We start from the raw sequence: 20,051 nt of genomic DNA, 5'->3' as shown, positions 1-20,051 counted from the left end.
TAATGAAGTCATAGCCCATAGCTTTGAGTTTATTGTCCTCTTACAAAGCTAAAGTTTGTTTAGTTCCCTGCTCCTTGTTTGTTCATAAATCTGTTTACTTCTTGTCTTTCAAAACCAGCTGCTGGGAGTTCTGTTTATGTCTGATTAGCCAAGTCTTTGCTGATTTTGAATTTGATGTGTGTGTGGTGGCTTGTGAGTGTATGTAATTATGTCCTTAAGTTGTATCAATATGGATTTCAGTTATTTGGCTCGACATGATGTTCAGTCCAGGAACAGACACATTGCAGTATTTTAGCCATATACAGGGAACTTTGACAAGGTCACTTAATGTATACTACCATAGATAAGCCTACCCCTTAACTTGACCCTTGAACTCAGTGTCAAAAATGGCACATGAGCCAAACCCCCACGATGAGGTCCTAATCATGGTAAACTCAGACCACAAGAAGTTTGTTTGGTAGGAATAGTATGTAATAAAGATTTTGCTACTCCACAATGTGAAAACAAACTAGAACTGAATAGGTATATAATCTTGTCTTGTGGTGTTTAATTGCAAATTTGATGTCTTTGCTGACAAAATTGTCTTCTCTTGTTTGTACACTCTGTGCGATACGATGTCATTTTCTTACCCCCAGAAAAAAGTTTGATCCATAGATAAGCTGACCCCCTTCTACAGACTGCTGTTATCTATGGTAATATATGGTAGTATTGTTTGTGTCTAACAAGCCTGTCAGGGTTTTCGCGTGAATGAAATAGATTGATATTTTCATTATCTACACATTATCTGTAGATGTTCATGAAGGTGAACAAGGTGTTTGGATGAAATTGTAACCTGATGTTATTGAATGTTATCATACCATCATTGTCACATAACCAAATAATTGATGAGTGGAGAGAGAAGAACAGAAAGTCATATATAATGTACTTTGTTACAAGGTGATTTTAACATTGAACCAGTGTTCTAAAATCAGTTCAAACAAGACTGGGAAATATGTACAACAAACTCTTCAGTGTGCAGTTTCAGATTTCTGACTGAAACTGACAATGCAAAGGACAGGTAAATATTGATGCAATATATATCAGGCTCTTTGGCAGCAAAGTGAGATGCAAATCCAATCCTGAAAGGCCGTGTACGTACTGCTAGTGTCAGTCCCCTTGAAAAACACTACCTATTGAAACTCTCAATCAGGAGATATGTCATCCTGACTCTTGTTTATTATCCCCTGCTGCATGTTAAGCGCGAAACGGGGAATATAGTATTAGGCTTCATTTGTACGTAAGTACGAATTGGAATATCTTAAGAACCATTGACTGGATTCTTTTCATATCTGGTACTAGGTCCATCACAGTAAAAGGAAGGTTCCAGTCAGGTTTGGTGACCTTGATCTTCATTTCAAGGTCATAATGGGACTTGAATGTTTTACTCTTGTAAAGAGATGTCTAAGTTACTGTTCACTGGAATGTTTTGATATTTGACACTAAACTTTATTTGGGGAAGGCGCAAGGCCCATTTGATTTTGGAGGCCTTCATTTAAGTTTCAAGGTCATTTCGACACTTTGAAGATTTCTGCATGTTAACCTGTATGTTAAGTTTTCAGCAAGATATCTCAAGAACCGTTCACTGGATTTTCTTCATAGACCTTCAAGACATCTCTTTATTACTATTTTGGCATATTTCATACATGATGACATTCATGTTTAGGTTGAAGTAAAGACTGAAATCATTTGCATGTTTGAACATCTACAGAGCAGGATATCAAGAGAAGTTGACTTGTTTTTGTTGTCATTTAACTTCATCTTAAACTATGACCTTCACTTTTATTCCTTTTTAAGTTTGATGTGATAATTTGCCGAGGTGGATTATGTCATCATAGAGACAATGCTTGTTTCTAATAAGGTAGCCTAATGGTTAATTCACCTGTTCATCACACTGGAGACCTGGGTTCGATTCCCCACATGGGTACTATGTGTGAGACCCATTTCTGGTGTCTCTGATGTGATAATGCTGCAATATTGCTGAAAACATCATAAAAGTAGACATTCTCGCTCTCTCTTTATTTCTGAGAGCATATAATCAGAAGTAGAAATTACCAGGGCTGAGTAATCCAAATAGACACATAGATCTGTAAGTTTTGTCTCTTTTGGACAATTATTGTAAATTTAGCATGATGTTTGAGGCACCAATGTCTAGAGTCAAAGTGCAGCTTGAGTTGTCGTCCTCAGTCATGTGGACAATTAGGTCCAGACTTAATTATTTAGAGCTCATTGCCATAGAGGGTGAATATTTCTGTCCCTTTTTAAAAGATGCATCATTTCATTTTGTTCTGAAATTGTAAGGCTTACTGAGTCTGTTAGTATATGTCCAGGTTTATTTGATGTGTTTTGGATCTTGATCAGTTCAAGAGAACATATTTTGTGATTAGTTTGTAATCCCCTTTGTTTGAATGACATGAAGTTGATCATGCTGTTGAACCCTGAAGATCCAGGTTTGAATTGATCTTTAGCAACCCATTCTTGTCAAAAGAGGTGTCAGGTTCACTGACTCGGTTGACATGTCATCATATCCCAGTTAAGCAGTTCAATGTCCATACTGTTAATCACTGGATTTGTCTGGTCCAGATTTGATTACTGAGACTGCTGCCATACTACAACTGGAATATTGGTGAGTACAGTGTAAAACTAAACTCACTCTCTGATCATGTTGTTGTGTTGTGATTTTCCCAGGTTAGTTAGAAATCTGTAAAGTATGCAATGTGTAATCAAGGAACAAGAAGGAAATGTGTTACAATTAACAATTATATTTAGAGTAACTGTGTAGTCAGTGCTACATACTGCAAAGGAAATCAGTCTAAGTAAACTTATCCTCAGTACTTTTCGTTACACTCCACCACTGAGTCTAACAAAACCTTATGGGAGGTCGCGTCAGGTAACCTTTGAGTTTGACCAATCAGAACACAGCTTACCAAATCGCGAAAGTGGACATTCGATATACCTTTTGAACTTTTTATCACGAAAAGGTTCATACCCGAACGATTCCGAATGTTATTTAGCGTACCATCGCTTCCAGGTGATGCACACAGCGTATGTACTGCCATGACAACGGTGAGTAAACAGTCGCTGAAAATAGTGTTTTTGACAATATTCAAGGATGTTATCTTGCGGAAATATTAGCTAATGCTAACCATGTCAACAGAAACCCCAAAGCGTATATACTGCATTTTAAATACCTGTGTTATATGCTGATTTTTGTTTGTGGAGAGATCTGTGTCCATGACCTGAATATTTTGAAAGTCCCTCCAGTCCCTAAATATTAGCCATTGTCTGATTGGTTAAATCTATTTAACCACATCGCATTTGATTGGACCGTCAGTGGCGTTACCTGACGCAACCTTCTACTAGGTTTTGTTAGACTCAGTGGTGGAGTGTAACGAAATACACGGAGACGAAGTTTACTTAGACTGCAAAGGAAATATGATGACAGTACAAAATAGCGAGCAGTACAAGCTCATATGCAGTACAGATACAATGGCAATATTGCAAGACAACAGTGATTCTGGGCTATGGACACATAATAGTAGCCGACTGGCTTCACTGGTGGATAGCTTCCCTATTACACCCCGGCTTGGGAATCCAAGGTTAAATGTGATTTTGGCCCCAATTTCTCAAAACAAATCCAAGTTCTTACTCAAATTTCAAACTGGGTTTGACAACATGGAACAGCTGAATTTTAACCCAACAGTATTTTTTAAATTGAAAAGCCCATAGAAACTTCATTAGTCTATCCACCAAATTCAATTTGTCTTCTGTGTTTGAGTTTAATATCAGTTTCATTTCATTCTGGGAGTTTTCCTGTGTTTACTCAAATTTGAGTCAAAACTCAGACTTGAGTTTGTTTCCAGATATCAAGGCCTGGTCTGGACGTAATGAGAAACGGCAGGCAAGGGTCTGTCCCTGTACATATTCTGTATCATGCAAGGTTAGACTATGCTGGATAATTCTGGCAGTGGAGAAGCCAGTTCACTGCTGACCGCTACTGAATTTTAACAGGTTGTAGTACCATTGCAACACAATGAATATGAATTCAAAAAGATGCCTTGGTGTGCATGTTATAGTTGTTATAGTGTTTGTTCGTCATGGTTAAGGGCGGGGGTTTGATTCCCTCACATATGTACGATGTGTGAGCTGCTTTACGGTATCCCTGACAGTGATATTGCTGAAATATTGCTAGAAGTTATATAAAACCATACTCATTCTCTCTAAAGCTATTGACATTGTAATGACAGAATTTAGTTTAAAAAACTGCCATCCCTGAATAAGAAACTGTACAGCAGGTTTAATACCAGTCCCTCAGTTAGGCCTCTGAAGGTCTGGTGTAGAGTAGTTCTTCAGCAACCCATGATTGCCACAAAAGGTGACTACGTTTCTCATAAGAGGTGACTAGTAGGATTGGGTGGTAAGGCTTGCTGACTTGATTGAAACAGGTCATTCATTCCCAGGTGTGCAGATCGTTGCTTATGCTGTTGATCACAGGATTGTCTGGTCCAGACTTGATTATTTACAGACCACTGCCATATAGCTGGAATATTGCTGAGTGCAGCATAAAATGATACTCACTCCTTCAACTGGCCTTTGCACTAAACATGTTTCGAACCCGAGTGAAGATCCATGTAAGAATTAATCTTCAGTTAGACGTGACGAGCCAGATTAGAGGCATAGGTGTTCAAGAGTGGGCATGTGTGCCTGAAGTGATGACAGTAAGGTGGGAGTGTTTGTGCACCTTAGTGCTTTGTGAAAGTAGGTCCTGGTGTGCGTATTACATGTTTTGGGTTGTTACAGGCACAGAGCTAAAACATGCAAGATGCACTTGACTGTTGTACTAATCACAAGGAACATGCATTGATATTATTTACTTAGCAACAAAAGGTTTTGTCTTGTTTATGTTCATCCATTCTCATTTTGAGTGTTTCTTGAAGTGTCTGATATCCCAAGACGTGATAAATACGGCATTTTGTGATAGCTAGTCTCTTATTTACCCTCGAGCCCTGTGTAGGTGATTTAACCAACTGTGATGAGTTTCCAAGAGGGGTAGAGATATTCAGTGGTTCAACACCTGAGGATGTGGCTTAGAATTGGTCTTTGGCATCCATACGAAGGGACTAACGGGTTCAAATGGTCACACTCACTGTCTTGGTTAAATTGTTGTTGAATCCCAGTTGTGTAGATGGATGCTCATGCTGTTGATCACTGTGTTGTCTGGTCCAGACTGGATTATTTACAGGATGCCACCATATAGCTGGAATATTGCTGTGTGCAGCGTTAAACAGCCAACCAACCCATGGGGGTAATAACAATAGGAACCTGGAACACCTGAATTGATCTGCCTCTAGTGACACTGATGGACACAGGCTCTCCCATATTGTTTTTGAGTTGGCCATTTTTGTACAAAGATGTACAGACGTGTTTAGTTATTTATGTAAATAATCATGATTTCAATAAAAGAAAATGCTATGCATGTATTTTATATTCGTTTGTTTGTCCAGATTTGAGTGAATTAGTTTTGCACTGCTTTTATTAATATTCCAGCAATATCAAGGCAGTGGACACCAGAAATGGGCTTCACACTCTGAACCGAGTCTCAGTTTGAACAGTGGTTGTGTCTACCCGTGTAGTTTCTTAGTTGTTTCTTGAAGTTTCTTCGAAAGAGAGTAAAGGGGACGTAAATCTGTTCGCATGACCTTGGTGAAGGACTTTATGAATCAGAGCAGTCATAATTAAGACCACATGTTTAAACTGATTCATAACATATTAATACTCAAGGATGAAATGTCTGAATTAGAACCTGCAGTGTCATAACTATCAAACAGACACCGAACTGTTCACTTTAAACAAGATAGGCCGCGTCACGTCAAAAATGAAGCTCTCCTATGCCATTGCAATATAACCGTCTCGGCACCAGCTGATTTAACCGCAAAACAGACTCAAACCTAATCAACAAATATCGACCCAGGGGCCAATCAGTGTCCAACTGCACCCATGTCCACAAAGTCGACCTGTGAAGGACCGGGGTAGAATAGGCCTTCAGCAAACCCATGCTTGCAATAAAGGGCGACTGTGCTTGTTGTAAGAGGCGACTAACTGGATTGAGTGGTCGGCCTCACTGACTTGGTTGACACGTCATCGGTACCCAAATGCGCAGATCGATGTTCATGCTGTTGATCACTGGATTGTCTTGTCCAGACTGTTATTTACAGACCACCACAAATAGCTGGAATACTGTGGAGTGCGGCGTGAAACTAAACGCACTCGCTCATTCCACACAGCAAAGAGACAACGAAGGCAGAACTTTGAACTAGGGCAAAATGGAACATCGGAAACAAAGACCTCAATGGCAAAGGTCTATCTTGCACATGACAGATCTAACGGGCCTTTGAAAGATCTACAAGGGAAACGTTCAAAGCTTACTTTTCTCAGTGTGTTGTATGTACACTCAACAACCACAGACTGCACACCGCTAAAGAGCTTATATTTACCCATAAACAATATCAGTAACAATACGGACATTAGTCAGGTTGAGAGGACACACGTGACCATCGGTGTTGTATATGACAGTTTAAGGCCTGGAGGGACGAAGAAGACCTATGACTGCAAAATTGTGTGGTGTAAATACCTCGAACCATGGCGAACCAGTCCTCCTCTGCAACAGTGAGACCAGAACGAGGGTGCGAGAACGTTAACGTTGTTCGATCAGACGCAGATTCTTCACAGACAGACACAGACAGCAGCACCTGGTGCAGGCTCAGCAACTTGAGGACATAACATAGGGTATATTGTAGACTAAGGGTTAGTCTCTGAATATATATAATTTTGATACTAATAAACATAACATAGGGTATATTGTGGACTAAGGGTTAGTCTCTGAATATATATAATTTTGATACTAATAAACATAACATAGGGTATATTGTAGACTAAGGGTTAGTCTCTGAATATATATAATTTTGATACTAATAAACATAACATAGGGTATATTGTAGACTAAGGGTTAGTCTCTGAATATATATAATTTTGATACTAATAAACATAACAGGGTATATTGTAGACTAAGGGTTAGTCTCTGAATATATATAATTTTGATACTAATAAACATAACATAGGGTATATTGTAGACTAAGGGTTAGTCTCTGAATATATATAATTTTGATACTAATAAACATAACATAGGGTATATTGTAGACTAAGGGTTAGTCTCTGAATATATATAATTTTGATACTAATAAACAAACCCATTTTAACTGAAAAGGAGCCCTGGGAGACATGAACCGAAGGAAATCTAGACTTTCTTCATTTGAAGCTTTAGCACTGAAGGAAAGGCTTGGCAGAGGGCAAAATAGTGTGGTTCAGGGACTGTGAGACAGACTAGGTATAGTATTCCCAGAAATTATTGAGAATCATGTTGCGTCATGTAACTCATTACGTTTATTAACTTCTGGCGTTTTACTTACATAAACATGTTAAAACATCATCCTTTTACAGTCTCAGTCTTGTTTTAGTACTTTGTTTGACCTCCTCACTCAGCAATGCATGCTTGAATACGCCTAGGCACACTACCCATCAAAGTTTGTAGGTAATCGTGTGACAGGGTATCCCAATATTGGACCACCTCGGCCTTCATATCTTCAATATTTCTCAGTCCCTTTTGGTTTATTCTGTCCTTCATGACTCCCCACACATTCTCAATTGGGTTTAGGTCTGGGCTGTAACTGGGCCAGTCTAAAACTTGAACATTTTCGCCCGACAATCACTGTTTTGTGTAGCGCGCAGTGTGTTTTGGGTCATTATCATGCTGGAAAATCCAATCATCTTCATACAATGTTTGTGCTGTCGGAAGAAGGTGACCATTTAGAATGTCAACGTATCTTTCTTTTGTCAAGTTTCCCGTGAAAACACACAATGACGTCACTCCGCGAGCCGAGCGATCCACAACACTGAATTTCCTAGGCCGACCTGCCCCTGCTTTGTGCTCTGTCCCGGTTCCTGTTTGAATAGTCTTCAAAGTTCTGTATACTGTAGACAGAGGAATACCATGTCTACAAGCTAACACTTTAGCATCAGCCTCACCCCATTCAAAATCATCTAAAATGAGCTTTCTTTTCTCTCTTGCTGTAAATTCTGCCATGTCAACACAGGAAGCCGTCTGCTCAGACAAGGGAGATAACTCTTGACGTAATGAGCTGCCTTCTAAGCCTTCAAGAGTTGTCTCCCTTATTTAGTGAAAGCCCTTTTTCCAATCTTAGCATCATTAGAAAAAAAACAAAGATTTTCTCAATAATTTCTGGGAACACTGTATGTCGGTCTGACAGTCGCCATCTTTATCACGTTACCGACAGCCGTTGTGGTTTGGCGAATGTCATAAAGAGTCATGTCATCAGAAGATGATCCCTGCAGCTGAACCTTGTGGTGTAGGCTTTGTGGTGGTGAGGGGCTGCATGTGCCATGACTGTAAGTACAGCAGTACTCGGGGCAATCGATGGTGAAAGTTACAAACATATACTTGATATTTTGATAACCATCCCCTTGTTGTTACACCTACCACGTAAATGTGCATGAAGTGGTTTTTAAAGCATACACAACAACATGTAGTGTTGTTTCACACTTACTGAAAAACAGGTGTTGTTTGATTAATATTCATGTGTATACGTTAATGCATGTTAATTCATCAGAGAGCAAATATTCGACCACAAAAAATGTCTTTTACACTCCTGTGTAGTTGCCTCAACCTGTTGATACCTCAGTCCAATAAACAATTATTCATGATTATAATTCTGGATATAACAGTTTTCCCGCTAAGATTTGCTGGGTTTTATCAGGGAGCCTATATAGAGATTATCCCTGGTTTTATATGCATTGGTTTCAATACTAATAGTGGTAGAATAACGTTCTAATGCGTCTTTGTTTTTAATTTAGTTCATGCGGGACATAATGTGAAATGATCAGATAAACTAGGCATAATCTACAAATGTTAGAGTTTCCCTGGATAAATCAGCCCACACGAGGCCTCCTTGATAACGGCAAGATAACTTTAAACTGTCAGTACTTGAGTCCGGTACCGCCTCTTCGTAAGCGCTCTACAGCCGACAAACCAGTCTATCGGCACTAGTAACAAGAGTGACCTCCCCTATTATGATGGCACAAGCATTTGCAAGAATCCATAGCTCGAGATCTACGTTTAGCAACATCTGTTAAGCTCTAATGGCTATGACATATTCGAAAGTAAAATATAACTGTATTCCAAACAAGGTACGTAATTCTGTTATAATTACCAAATAGTTTACGTATTTTCGTTTTCTCTCGCAACCAGGGGCAGAGCTGTCACTTGATCAGCTGTTGATAAAAACAAGACTGAAAGAAGTGAAATGGATCAGAGATGTGCCGATCAATCTATGAACATATTTCAGTGTTGGAATAAGACACCTGAGAAGATGGAACTATTCTTTGTAAAAAGAGGAGGGTACGGATGGAACATCACCTAGACATATAAAAGTCATTTGTAACTATTTATGATTTACGTATTTGTACATTCCACTATTTTTTACGAGGGAGGAGTGCAGTGAAAGGGACAAGCAGGTGGTTGAGAAGAAATGTGTTCAAGTGCTGACAAAGTTAATTATGCAGCAACCTGTTTGTCCTTTCTTGTACACCTGGCTGTCCCTTTCTCTGCACGCCTCGTAACAATCAGTGAACTGTGGCAATATTTTGATGATAGATTGTCAAAGAACTTTTTTATTTTTTGGACAAAAAATCTGCAAAAACCTCGCACAGTTGGTATGAAGTTTTGATTATGATCAGTGTTTCATTGAGTATTTTATGTTTATTAGTTTTCAAGTTAGATTGCAATTCATCTGTCTGCTTTTGACTCATTTGAGTCAAACAGACTATAGCCATGTTCAGTATTTTTCATTTGATACCGATAAGTTCTCATGTGCGTGAGTAGTTAGTGATTTACATATGTTACATGATGTTAGTGATCTACATATGTTATCTGATCTACGTGTCTGAAGTACTGCTCAATGCGACTTCAGACCCAAATCACACACTCACAGACCCACATTTTTTCAGTATGTTATCAGCAGGTACCATAATCATGGTAACTGTTATGATCTTGCAGCTGTTCAATGTTCTCAACAACATTTCTTTTTTTTCTTTTCAGCAAACAAAAAATCTGGATATAAGAAGAGGGAGACAGGAATTCTTTCTTACTGTCTGGCATGACGGAGTATTTTCACAATGAAGTCTTTGCACTACTGAGCTTGTGATGAATATGGAGATGAATATTTCTCTATGATGTTGCCATCGTCTGTTTGTGTAACAGAGTCCAGTCCACAAAGTAAAAATTCCATTATTCTGTATCCTAATATGAGGCATATACTGCCAAGAGTTTTGAGAGTTTACTGATAGTTGTCTTGTGATGTACAGCTTCCTATAGTGAGGATGAGAGGAAGGTATCTTCTGTAACAGAGAGAGGCCATGATCTCACTGTATCTGATTGTCAAAAGCAAAATATTCCTGTTGATTCAGAATCTACAGATTTGAGTGAATGGAGTGTTTGGAGAAATATATCTAAAGTCACAAGGTCAGAACTACATGAAAAAGATAGTGTCATATTTCTGATTTGGCAAGAGAAGGATTTTCCAGGTGAAGTGAACAGGTGCTTGAAGGAACTGGATGGTTAACAACAATTTCAGGAATTAACAGACAACCACTTGTCTTCAGATACAAGAACTACAAACTGTGATGATTTTCTAAATCAGAGTGAAATTGTGACAAAGACAGGTATAGATGTGTTGAGGAAAGGTGAAGTTAGATAAAATAACAGAAAATGATACGAGTGAAACATGGTCTTTGTCTTGAGTAGCTGCTCAACCACCACAATATGGTATCACATCAGTTGTTGTCATGACAAGGCAGGGGATGGAGGTGGTCTGTCCTGAAGTGAATGTGACTATGGCAGGCTGTGATGACATGGATATTCTTCATCTGGATGCGACATCATTTGGAGAAGAAATTGTGAATAGACATGGTGACAACATCTTACATGATTCTGTGTCTGGCAGAGCAGCTTTGGTTGCTAGGGCCAATGTGCTGGAGTCTGTTTAGGATGGTGAGTCTCTTAGAAGTTGGGATTGTGGTGATCAGGCTTCTGTAGGAGCTCATAAACTAGACACAGGACCATGTGTTCCTCCTCTACACAACTGCAGTATAGTGTTGAGGAAGAGAAGGCTGATGGTGGTATTGATTGTAGTCAAGGAATGGAGATTGTGAGTAGCACTGGTGATCATTTATGTTCAGGTCAAGTACAAGCAGTGAGACATCTAGAAGACACTGAAAGTGATGTCACAGAGGTGTTCAGTGAGAAGGAAGATGTCAGAGAATCTGTACAAGCTACTGGAGGAGATATCACAGAAATGTTTAGTCAGAAGGAAGATATGAGAGTAGCTGTAGATGGAACTGAAGGAGATATCGCAGAAGTGTTTAGTCAGAAGGAAGATATGAGAGTATCTGTAGATGCAGCTGAAGGAGATATCACAGCAATGTTTAGTCAGAAGGAAGATATGAGAGTATCTGTAGATGCAACTGAAGAAGATATCACAGAGGTGTTTAGTCAGAAGGAAGATATGAGAGTATCTGTAGAAGCAGCTGAAGGAGATATCACAGCAATGTTTAGTCAGAAGAAGGATATCAGAGAAGCTGTAGAAGCAGCTGAAGGAGATATAACAGCAATGTTTAGTCAGAAGAAGGATATCAGAGAAGCTGTAGACACTGCAGCTGATATGGAAGTCTCGCTATCTCAGAAAAAGGAAAGCTGTGATATTCTTGACATTGACTGCACTCAACAAGTTGAATCAGACAATATGATTACATTCAGAGAAACTGATGAGCTCCATAGTTCAAATCACATTCATCTGGCAGTGGCAGAAGTGGAACTTCTCAGTAAAGTGCAAGTCAGCTCTAATAAAAACTTGTTCAGTCAGAACAAGAATGATGACACTGTTCCAGGAGTATGTGTTTTGAAGGAAGGTGTAACTATGGCCAATGAAGACATCACTGATTTTAACGAACCAACAGGAGAAAATAATGTAACTGAGGCTGTACATGTTCCACCTGTCTGTTGTGGATTTGGCAACATTGGTAAAACAGAATGTAAAAAGGAGGCTACACTTCTCAACGAAGATGTTGAATACTGTAAAGATGTCAAACAATATCTTGTTCCTCAGCAACCATCTGGAGGATGCTCAACAGACACATGTTCCGCAGGTGTTCCTGCCATGTCTGGTATTGTTGGAGCCTGGTCTGACCAACAAGGCCAATACAAGCAGGCAGTTGCAGAAAGAAAGACTGGAGTACTGGATGAATCCTATAAACATTCGTTGAACACTCTGAAACAGATTTTAATAGTCTCTTCACTTGATTCAGATTGTTTTCTAGGGACTGATGATCAACATGCAGCAGATCAGAATAATGGAAATAGCGAATGTCATGTGAAACCTGTTGCTTGTGGTGCTGATGGTGATGACTGTACAGTTGGTGGAGAAGAGGAAACATCGACAGAGTCTGCCAGCAATGAGGCAGACGTATGTGTTGGGATACCTTTTGGGGCAAATGCAACAGTTTCAACGGGACACCTGGGTGATGTTCAGGTTGTTTGTAAAGACAGTCAGCCACATTTTGATCTTTCTGATACTTTTAACATGTTTGCAGAGGAGGAACATTTCGTCACAGAAAATAATGGTATGGATCAGTTTTTACAAAGTAATTTTAAGTACATATATACAAGGTAGAAAAGATAAGTTATAATTTGCCAATGTCTTATAGCTAATGATAATGAACTTTTTTGAATATTGCTATAAATGGTGGCATGTGGTTCTGTACATAGCGCACAGGTCACGGTCAGTTGAAGTAAGACCAGACACAGAACCTTAAACATGTTAAATTGACATTTTCTGATGTAACACATTGTTTTTGGTATAGTTTTTGGTAAATTCATGTGAACTGGTACAAACATCATCATATGTGTGATAATATTTACAGTTACATATACTATCCATCAAATGTTTGGACTCACTTAAAGCATATATGGCTACATTGTAGATGAATTTCTCCACTAAGAGAACCAACTACAAACCTTATGGAGATGAATCTAGCGAGGATGATGATAATGCATCACATTTCTCAAAAGCATGTGCAAATATGAACTGCTGCATTTTGGTGTAAAGTTTTGTTAAAAATTCACCAATTTTCACTTAGTATCCTCATTTATTGAACTTAGGACAAAAATCTTTTCAGTGTTACAAATTTGTTTTACAATACTTCAGTTCATGAGTAGATTATTACGTATAAACAGTATGGAATATGTTACAAACTCTAGTTTAGAACAGTTGACTGAAGTAAATAGCTACATTTACACCAGTGTGTCTATCCTTTTGATGGGTAGTATATGTTTGCAAGCACACCTTGAAAACACTGAAGTTTAACCAATAACAAGGCCCCCAAATAGTGGAGAACCCATTCATGTTATAATATGTTGGCACGGAGAGTCCTTAGAGTGTTTTGCAGTTCGAGCCTTGAGAGTTTCTAGGACTTCAGTCCCATCCCACAACGAAGCAAGCTTGATACATGTGGTCTAACCTTAGGCTAAGTTTGTTAAAGATTGCCACTGTTCTCCCAGCAGAAGATGGGTACCCGGTGAAATAAGTCATTAAGCTTTTTACTTTCTGCTAGTTATAGAGCCTCACAGGCAGCTTGGGTTATGTGGATAGTAATGATCAAATTGTATGCTTTGATCAGGATATCCATCCAGAAAAAGGCGTCATTACTATTTGATGTCAGAATGATAAAATATATTCTGATATATTTTTTATATGTATCTCATAAAGAGCAAAGAATGGACAGAGTATCTGAAATATCATATCCCATTTACCTCCCCTTTGCTCATAGTCATAAAGATTTATCAAAAAGGTCACTAAATTTAGAGATACACTAAACATAAAATATATATTCTCTAAAATCATGTATCCTGTATCCGCTGTAATGGCTTGGACATCTGGGTTTGTCACTTCTGTGAATAATGACGAGCAGTAATGGAGGATACTGATTGCAACATGTTGCAGTGCACACTGCCATAAATGAGTTGAGGGGATATTTTTCTAGTGTTATCATGTAGCAGTGACCATGGTAAGATTGGCCTAAACTCTTTTGGAACCTGTGAACATCCTGATTATAATAGGTATCTTCAGTAACTTAACTTGGTTGCCACATCATTGGTCCCCAATCACTGCTCCTGCTGTTGATCACTGGATTGTCTTGTCCAGACTGGATTATTTACATATAGCTGGAATGTTGAGTGTCACTGACTCACTGACTGACTGACTGATTCACTCATTCACTTAATATCTATTTTGTTTGCTGAACATTTCTAGTTCACGCACACATTTAAACATATGTACATATGTTGTCATGTCTACAGACAGGATTGATAGCATATTTTGCTCAGTAAAACCATATCCAAACCATATGTATAGGAGAAGACACACTTCTGAGGTTCTGGTAGACAATGTAAAACCGGAGTGGGAGGGAAATCCTGAGGTTTTCTCTATCATACATACTGTCAGTGATGGGTAATTACAATCCAGATGGTCATTTAATGAAGCTGTTTTAGAGGCATTTTAGAAGTTGCTGAGCTGAAGGTGACGGAACAAATTTTATGGATGATCAACTTCTTTAATTTTCACAATAGCGACATTTCGGTATGGATGGGAGGACAAGGTGTAACAGTTTATATACAGGTACATGACATATTGCTGAGGAGATTAACAATAACAACAACAACATAAAATGGTATAACAATCCATACTGAAACGTCGCCATTGTGAAAATTAAAGAAGTTGATCATCCATAAAATTTGTTCCATCACATTTAATGAAGCTACATAACAATAACTGAAGCTCGTGTAAAATCAGTTTAATGACTTTAAGTAGATAACTCCTCCACTTTCGTCGGCCCAGTGGTTGTGCAGTCGAGGGTCTGCCTACAGATGAGAGAATTGCGGTTCCAATCCTGCTTCGGAAAACCTTTGTATTGCGACTTTAATCTTGAACGATATTTTTCAATTGATTTCAAACACACGTGTATCATCATGTTGATGTTCATATAAAATTAGGAAAAGTAAGCCCTGGAAAGCGGTCTTACTATTGAAAAGTAAAACCTGTCCCTCCAAAACAAAAACCTCAGATGCAGCTATTCTGGGAAAACAAGAGATCACCTAATATAGAGTGAGAAGCACACTTTAGGTTTATAGTAGTTGGGAAAACGTCCCTCACATGTATTAAATACTGGGGATGCAACAAATTTATTATGAGTTGAATATGATTTATATCATGAATATAACAAATTTGAATAGTGGGAAGCAATTACTGTAACAAGTAAATACTTGATGTATTTTCATAACCGTTGTGAAGCAGAATAAAACTATCAGTGTATGAAATAAGAAAACCCCAGCCAAATATCGGGTCTGGTATGTGTTACATGTTACCAGCTCAAAAGTATTTAACCAGACCAGATCTTGTGAACCCAGATGAATGCAATATCTTAAATTTTTACCATACCAACAGGCAGGTTAGCTGCAAGTTTAGACTTTCTGTCAGAAATCTAGCCCATCCTCGGGTGGTCAAATGGCCTTATTTCATATGCTGAAAATAAATCTTTGACATATATTAACCATGTCGTTGGTGTCAGTGACCACTGATAGTCAAAACAGATGTACAAGACAACCTCAGCCAACACAACCTCAGTTCTCCAACCTCTTGACCAGGGAATAATTTTAGCTTTCAGGCATTGATATTGGAAATTTCTGTGTAACACTGCTGTCTAATTCAGACTTTTTAGTCAGTTACAAGCCGGTCCGAATTAAACAGACTGCACTATGTTCCTGTTTGCATAATACCTGTGAAGATCCAGGTTAGAGTCGATCTTCAGTAACCCATACATGTCATTAGAGGCGACTAACAGGATCGAGTGGTCAAGATAGCTGACTTGGTGCTCATGCCGTTGAGAACCAGTTTGTCTGGTCTAGACTTGATTATTTACAGACTGCCACCATATAGCTGGAAAATTGTTCAGTGTGTCTTTATCATCATATTGTTTGTCTGTTTCAGATCAGTGTATCTCCTCACAAGAAGTGCTATCTGTTGTAAATGTTCGTCAGAATGCAGTATCAGCCCGAGCCAAGAAGAGGAAAAAAGAAAAGGCCAAGCTCGAGAAACTGTTGTCAAGAAACACTCCTTCAAGTGCAGCCCGTGCTCGCAGATACGCTGCATCCTTCCAGGTTAGCTCATGTTGGTAGTGATAGGACCAGTGATCTTGAGGACTGTATGCATTGACAGGATGCATATCTTGACAGTATAGTGGGCATATGATGCATATCTTGACAGTAAAGTGGGCATATGATGCATATCTTGACAGTAAAGTGAGCATATGATATGTATCTTGACAGAATGGTTGATCCATGTCCAGATAGTAAAGAGGAGTGAGTTTATTTTTACACTGCACTCAGCAATACTCCAACTACATGGCAGCATTCAGTTAGTAAACAAGTCTGTATCAGACAGGGAACTGATGACCTGTGTCAACCAAGTCAGCGAGCCTGACCACCAGATCCCATTAGTTAACTCTTACAACAAGCAAGGGTTACTGTAGATCAATATTCTAACATTGCGTAAACCTAAACTCACTTACTCATTCCAGACAGGGTTGTATACGTTACACGCATCTTTCAGGAACTGCTCGCCAACAAGGAAGATACGTTTCACCCAGACTTCACATGCCCAGTGTGTCTGGATCTGTACCATAAGCCCCACCTGGTGAACCCTTGCCAGCATATGTTCTGTGAACCGTGCCTCCGCAAACTGCCATCCTCTGCCCTGGCTGACAACGCTGTGTGTCCTCTGTGTCGGCAGGACATCCAGGCCTGTGTCATGGATGTCGGTGAGTAACAGGTCCTTCCAGTATGGTAGGGTCGTTGGGGTAGCCTAGTGATTGAAGCCTAGTGATCGTCATGCCAAAGGGTGTGACTTTAGTTTACTTTAAGAAATTTTGAAAATATTCCAACAATATCACATTGGGGGACACCAGAAATGAGCTTGTACCCATGTTGGAAATCGAACCAGGCTCTTCAGCGTGATGAGCGAACACTTTGACCACTAGGCTACCCCACCCTCCCTCATGCTCAAGACTCGGGTTTGATTCCCCACATGGGTACAATGTGGGAGACTCATTTCTTGTGTATCTCACCGTGATTTTGCTGGAATATTGCTAAAAGTGTCGTAAATGAACACTCACCCTCACTCACTCAGCTTTTGTCATTTATTGTCATTTTGTTTAACATGTCATTCAGCAGTATTCCTGCTTGTATGCTTGGTCAGTCTTGACCACCATCTGGTGATTGAAATCAAGAGTGTCAATCCATCGTAACAAAATGCATCAGTCAAATAAGTGAATCTTCATGACCAGTGTCATCAGTCTACTCGCATGACATCATGGGGTGCTGAAGAGTTCCTGTGGATAACAGAAATACAGTTGAAATCGAAAAGTTATCATATCCATTCATTCACTAAGTCTCATTATCTTTTGTTCCTTCACTTGAAATGATGAAACATATTTGTTTGTCTTTGCATTGTTGGCTTCGGTATGCAAAGTTGTTCACTGGTCACGAGGGGAACATGGGTTGATGTACCTTTGACATTGAGGTTATATCAACCCATAGGCCCCCTCATAACTAGTGAAGGATGTTAATTTTCAATTGTTTGAAGCATGGGTACAAATCTTTTTGTGGCAATTGCTAGACAAAGTAAACAGTTATCTCCTTTCCATTGATTTGCATTTGCAAAACACCAATAATTTCTGTACATCATACATGATTCAGTGTTATTCAAGACCTAATTGCCAGCACTCAAAGTCAGCTGCCTAACCCGCTCAGCCACCGCGACTTTGTGTGATGGCGATTAGGTGCCTGACTCTGAAGGTTCGGGTTCGAATCCCGGATGGGACTCAACCAAAAAAGTACTAGAATTTGTACTTTACTGAGTAAGTGAAATCCCAAATATGAAATATGTTGCATGTTCCATTCCTTGAGTCGTAATGGAGTACCAAAGAACTGTAGATCAGTTTGCCGAGTTAAGTCCCTTGGCCATGACAGGATCCACTGATTTAGGATTATAAGCCTAGAGTTGTGAGCATTAAACTGAAGTTTCACCAACATTTGAAACCTGTGGTGTCACTTGATGCATTCCTCTTGTAAAAGAGCCTACATCTGATGTATCTTCTATTTTAGAAAAAAAAAATCATTTTGATTTCAATCACTCACTTCCTGATTTTCAGACCTGCACATACAGCTGAGTGAGTACTACAATGTCATCTACACCAAGCGAGCCCGGCAGGAGAAGAAACTCAAGACCAATCAGAAGCCTCTTCCTCGTATTCAAACCAGGCCACTCAGCCAACAGCTCATCAGACACATCCTCAGTAACCAATCAAATCGCAGGACTGACAGGAACGTGTTACACATGGTGCTGAGTGTGTGTCTCAGTGCTGTTTTGTCTGTTTTGTACGCGTGGATGAATGTTCCTATAGAGATCACCACTGGACCGTTAAGGAATGCTGCAGTGTCTAACGTATGGGTCCAGGCAATCTGTCTGTTCTGTGCTTTCACATGGTTGTTTGTGAAAGTTCTGGGCAAACTGACTATAAGAGAACGAAGGTGACAAATAAGTCCTGAAGATTTGGACACAGTGGGATTGCATTTGTTTTTATGTGTTATAACCCCAAAACATGATGAAGTCAGTTCTTGAAGAAAAAACTCATCAGCCTTTTTATTTAATGGACTGGATATCCAATGGTTGATACAATGTGGACATCAGTAGAAGATCAGTGACAGTGTTCATTAGAATTATGCAATACAATTCCCAACTTCTTGTCAGACAGTCAGCAAACACTTTTCCACTGGTGCTTGTGAACAACAAAATTACTTTGATGTCCAGTCAATGCCAACTAAACCAGCTGCTGTTTATTTATTTAAGGTTTGTTTTAACATGTCACAAAGTCATCCTGTTATTTTGTTTTGGGTATTCATGTGATGTATATTATGACTCAGAGAGTTCCCTTGGACTGGTTGATTGAGACTGGTGCAAATACTATGTTAAACTTGGTTGTTATGGTCTATTCACGCTTCAGTGAATGTATTTTTGTTATGAGGTGAATATATTTTTGTAACATTCATCAACATGAATATGTGTACTGTTGGGGTAATAAGATAATGTTGGTATATATTTGCAATAAAAAATGTAAAGATTATTCTTGGTGATATGCAATACTGTTTTGTTTCTTTAGGCCAGACCAATTCTGTTTCTTGTTTTACAGATCCACCTGTCATATTTTTTCAAGAATTTTTTTTTTTTGAAGAAAAAATATGAGAATTAATTCCCCTATGAAAAAAACATAAAATCCTAATGTTTTAATTGGCTAAAAATGTAAACTTTTAAGAATATTATTTTAAACTGTATTTTGACCATATGCACTTCATAAATTGCTAAAAGTAAAATACTTTTAGTATTTAAAGGAATATTACTTTGTTAATTTGATTTTGTTTTCCCATTACTGCCCTTAGGTTTTCTGAGGACAAAAATTAACAAGAAATAAAACTGGTCTGGCCTTAGAGATGGCAGTACCACTCAACCCATCTTCAGTTGCACTTACAGGAACATCAACTACACTTTTCAGTCTGCTTATCGTGTTGGTCATTCAACTGAGACATCACTCCTCAGAGTGCATCACAACATCTCCAAGGCTCAGGACAACAAGTGCTCTGTTGCACTTGTTCTTGACCAATCAGCAGCCTTTCATCTCACTGACCAGGATATACTGTTCATAACGTCTCCAGTACAGCAATTATGTAACAGGCAATGCTATGTTATGCCTACAGTCATACAAGTAAGAGGACACAG

The 20,051-nt window shown here is 39.0% G+C and overlaps 1 protein-coding gene across 2 annotated transcripts; it reads left to right on the top strand.

Moving 5' to 3' along the window:
• The first annotated feature begins 9,127 nt into the window (after positions 1-9,127).
• On the top strand, positions 9,128-19,401 carry LOC137257932 (uncharacterized). Of its 2 annotated transcripts, none has more exons than XM_067795443.1 (5): positions 9,128-9,297; positions 10,208-12,786; positions 16,209-16,378; positions 16,830-17,037; positions 18,430-19,401. In XM_067795443.1, exons 2-5 carry the CDS (start codon positions 11,229-11,231, stop codon positions 18,810-18,812), a joined length of 2,319 nt encoding a protein of 772 aa, XP_067651544.1. In that variant the 5' UTR covers positions 9,128-9,297; positions 10,208-11,228; the 3' UTR covers positions 18,813-19,401. The 2 variants fall into 2 exon arrangements, with proteins under 2 accessions (XP_067651544.1, XP_067651545.1); XM_067795444.1 differs by having other exon boundaries at positions 9,162-9,508.
• The last annotated feature ends 650 nt before the right edge of the window (positions 19,402-20,051 follow it).

This window comes from Haliotis asinina, chromosome 12 (genome assembly GCF_037392515.1).
Source record: "Haliotis asinina isolate JCU_RB_2024 chromosome 12, JCU_Hal_asi_v2, whole genome shotgun sequence".
NCBI lineage: Eukaryota > Metazoa > Mollusca > Gastropoda > Lepetellida > Haliotidae > Haliotis > Haliotis asinina.
Note: the sequence above shows the minus strand (reverse complement) of the source record. Positions and strands in the feature narration are given on the sequence as shown.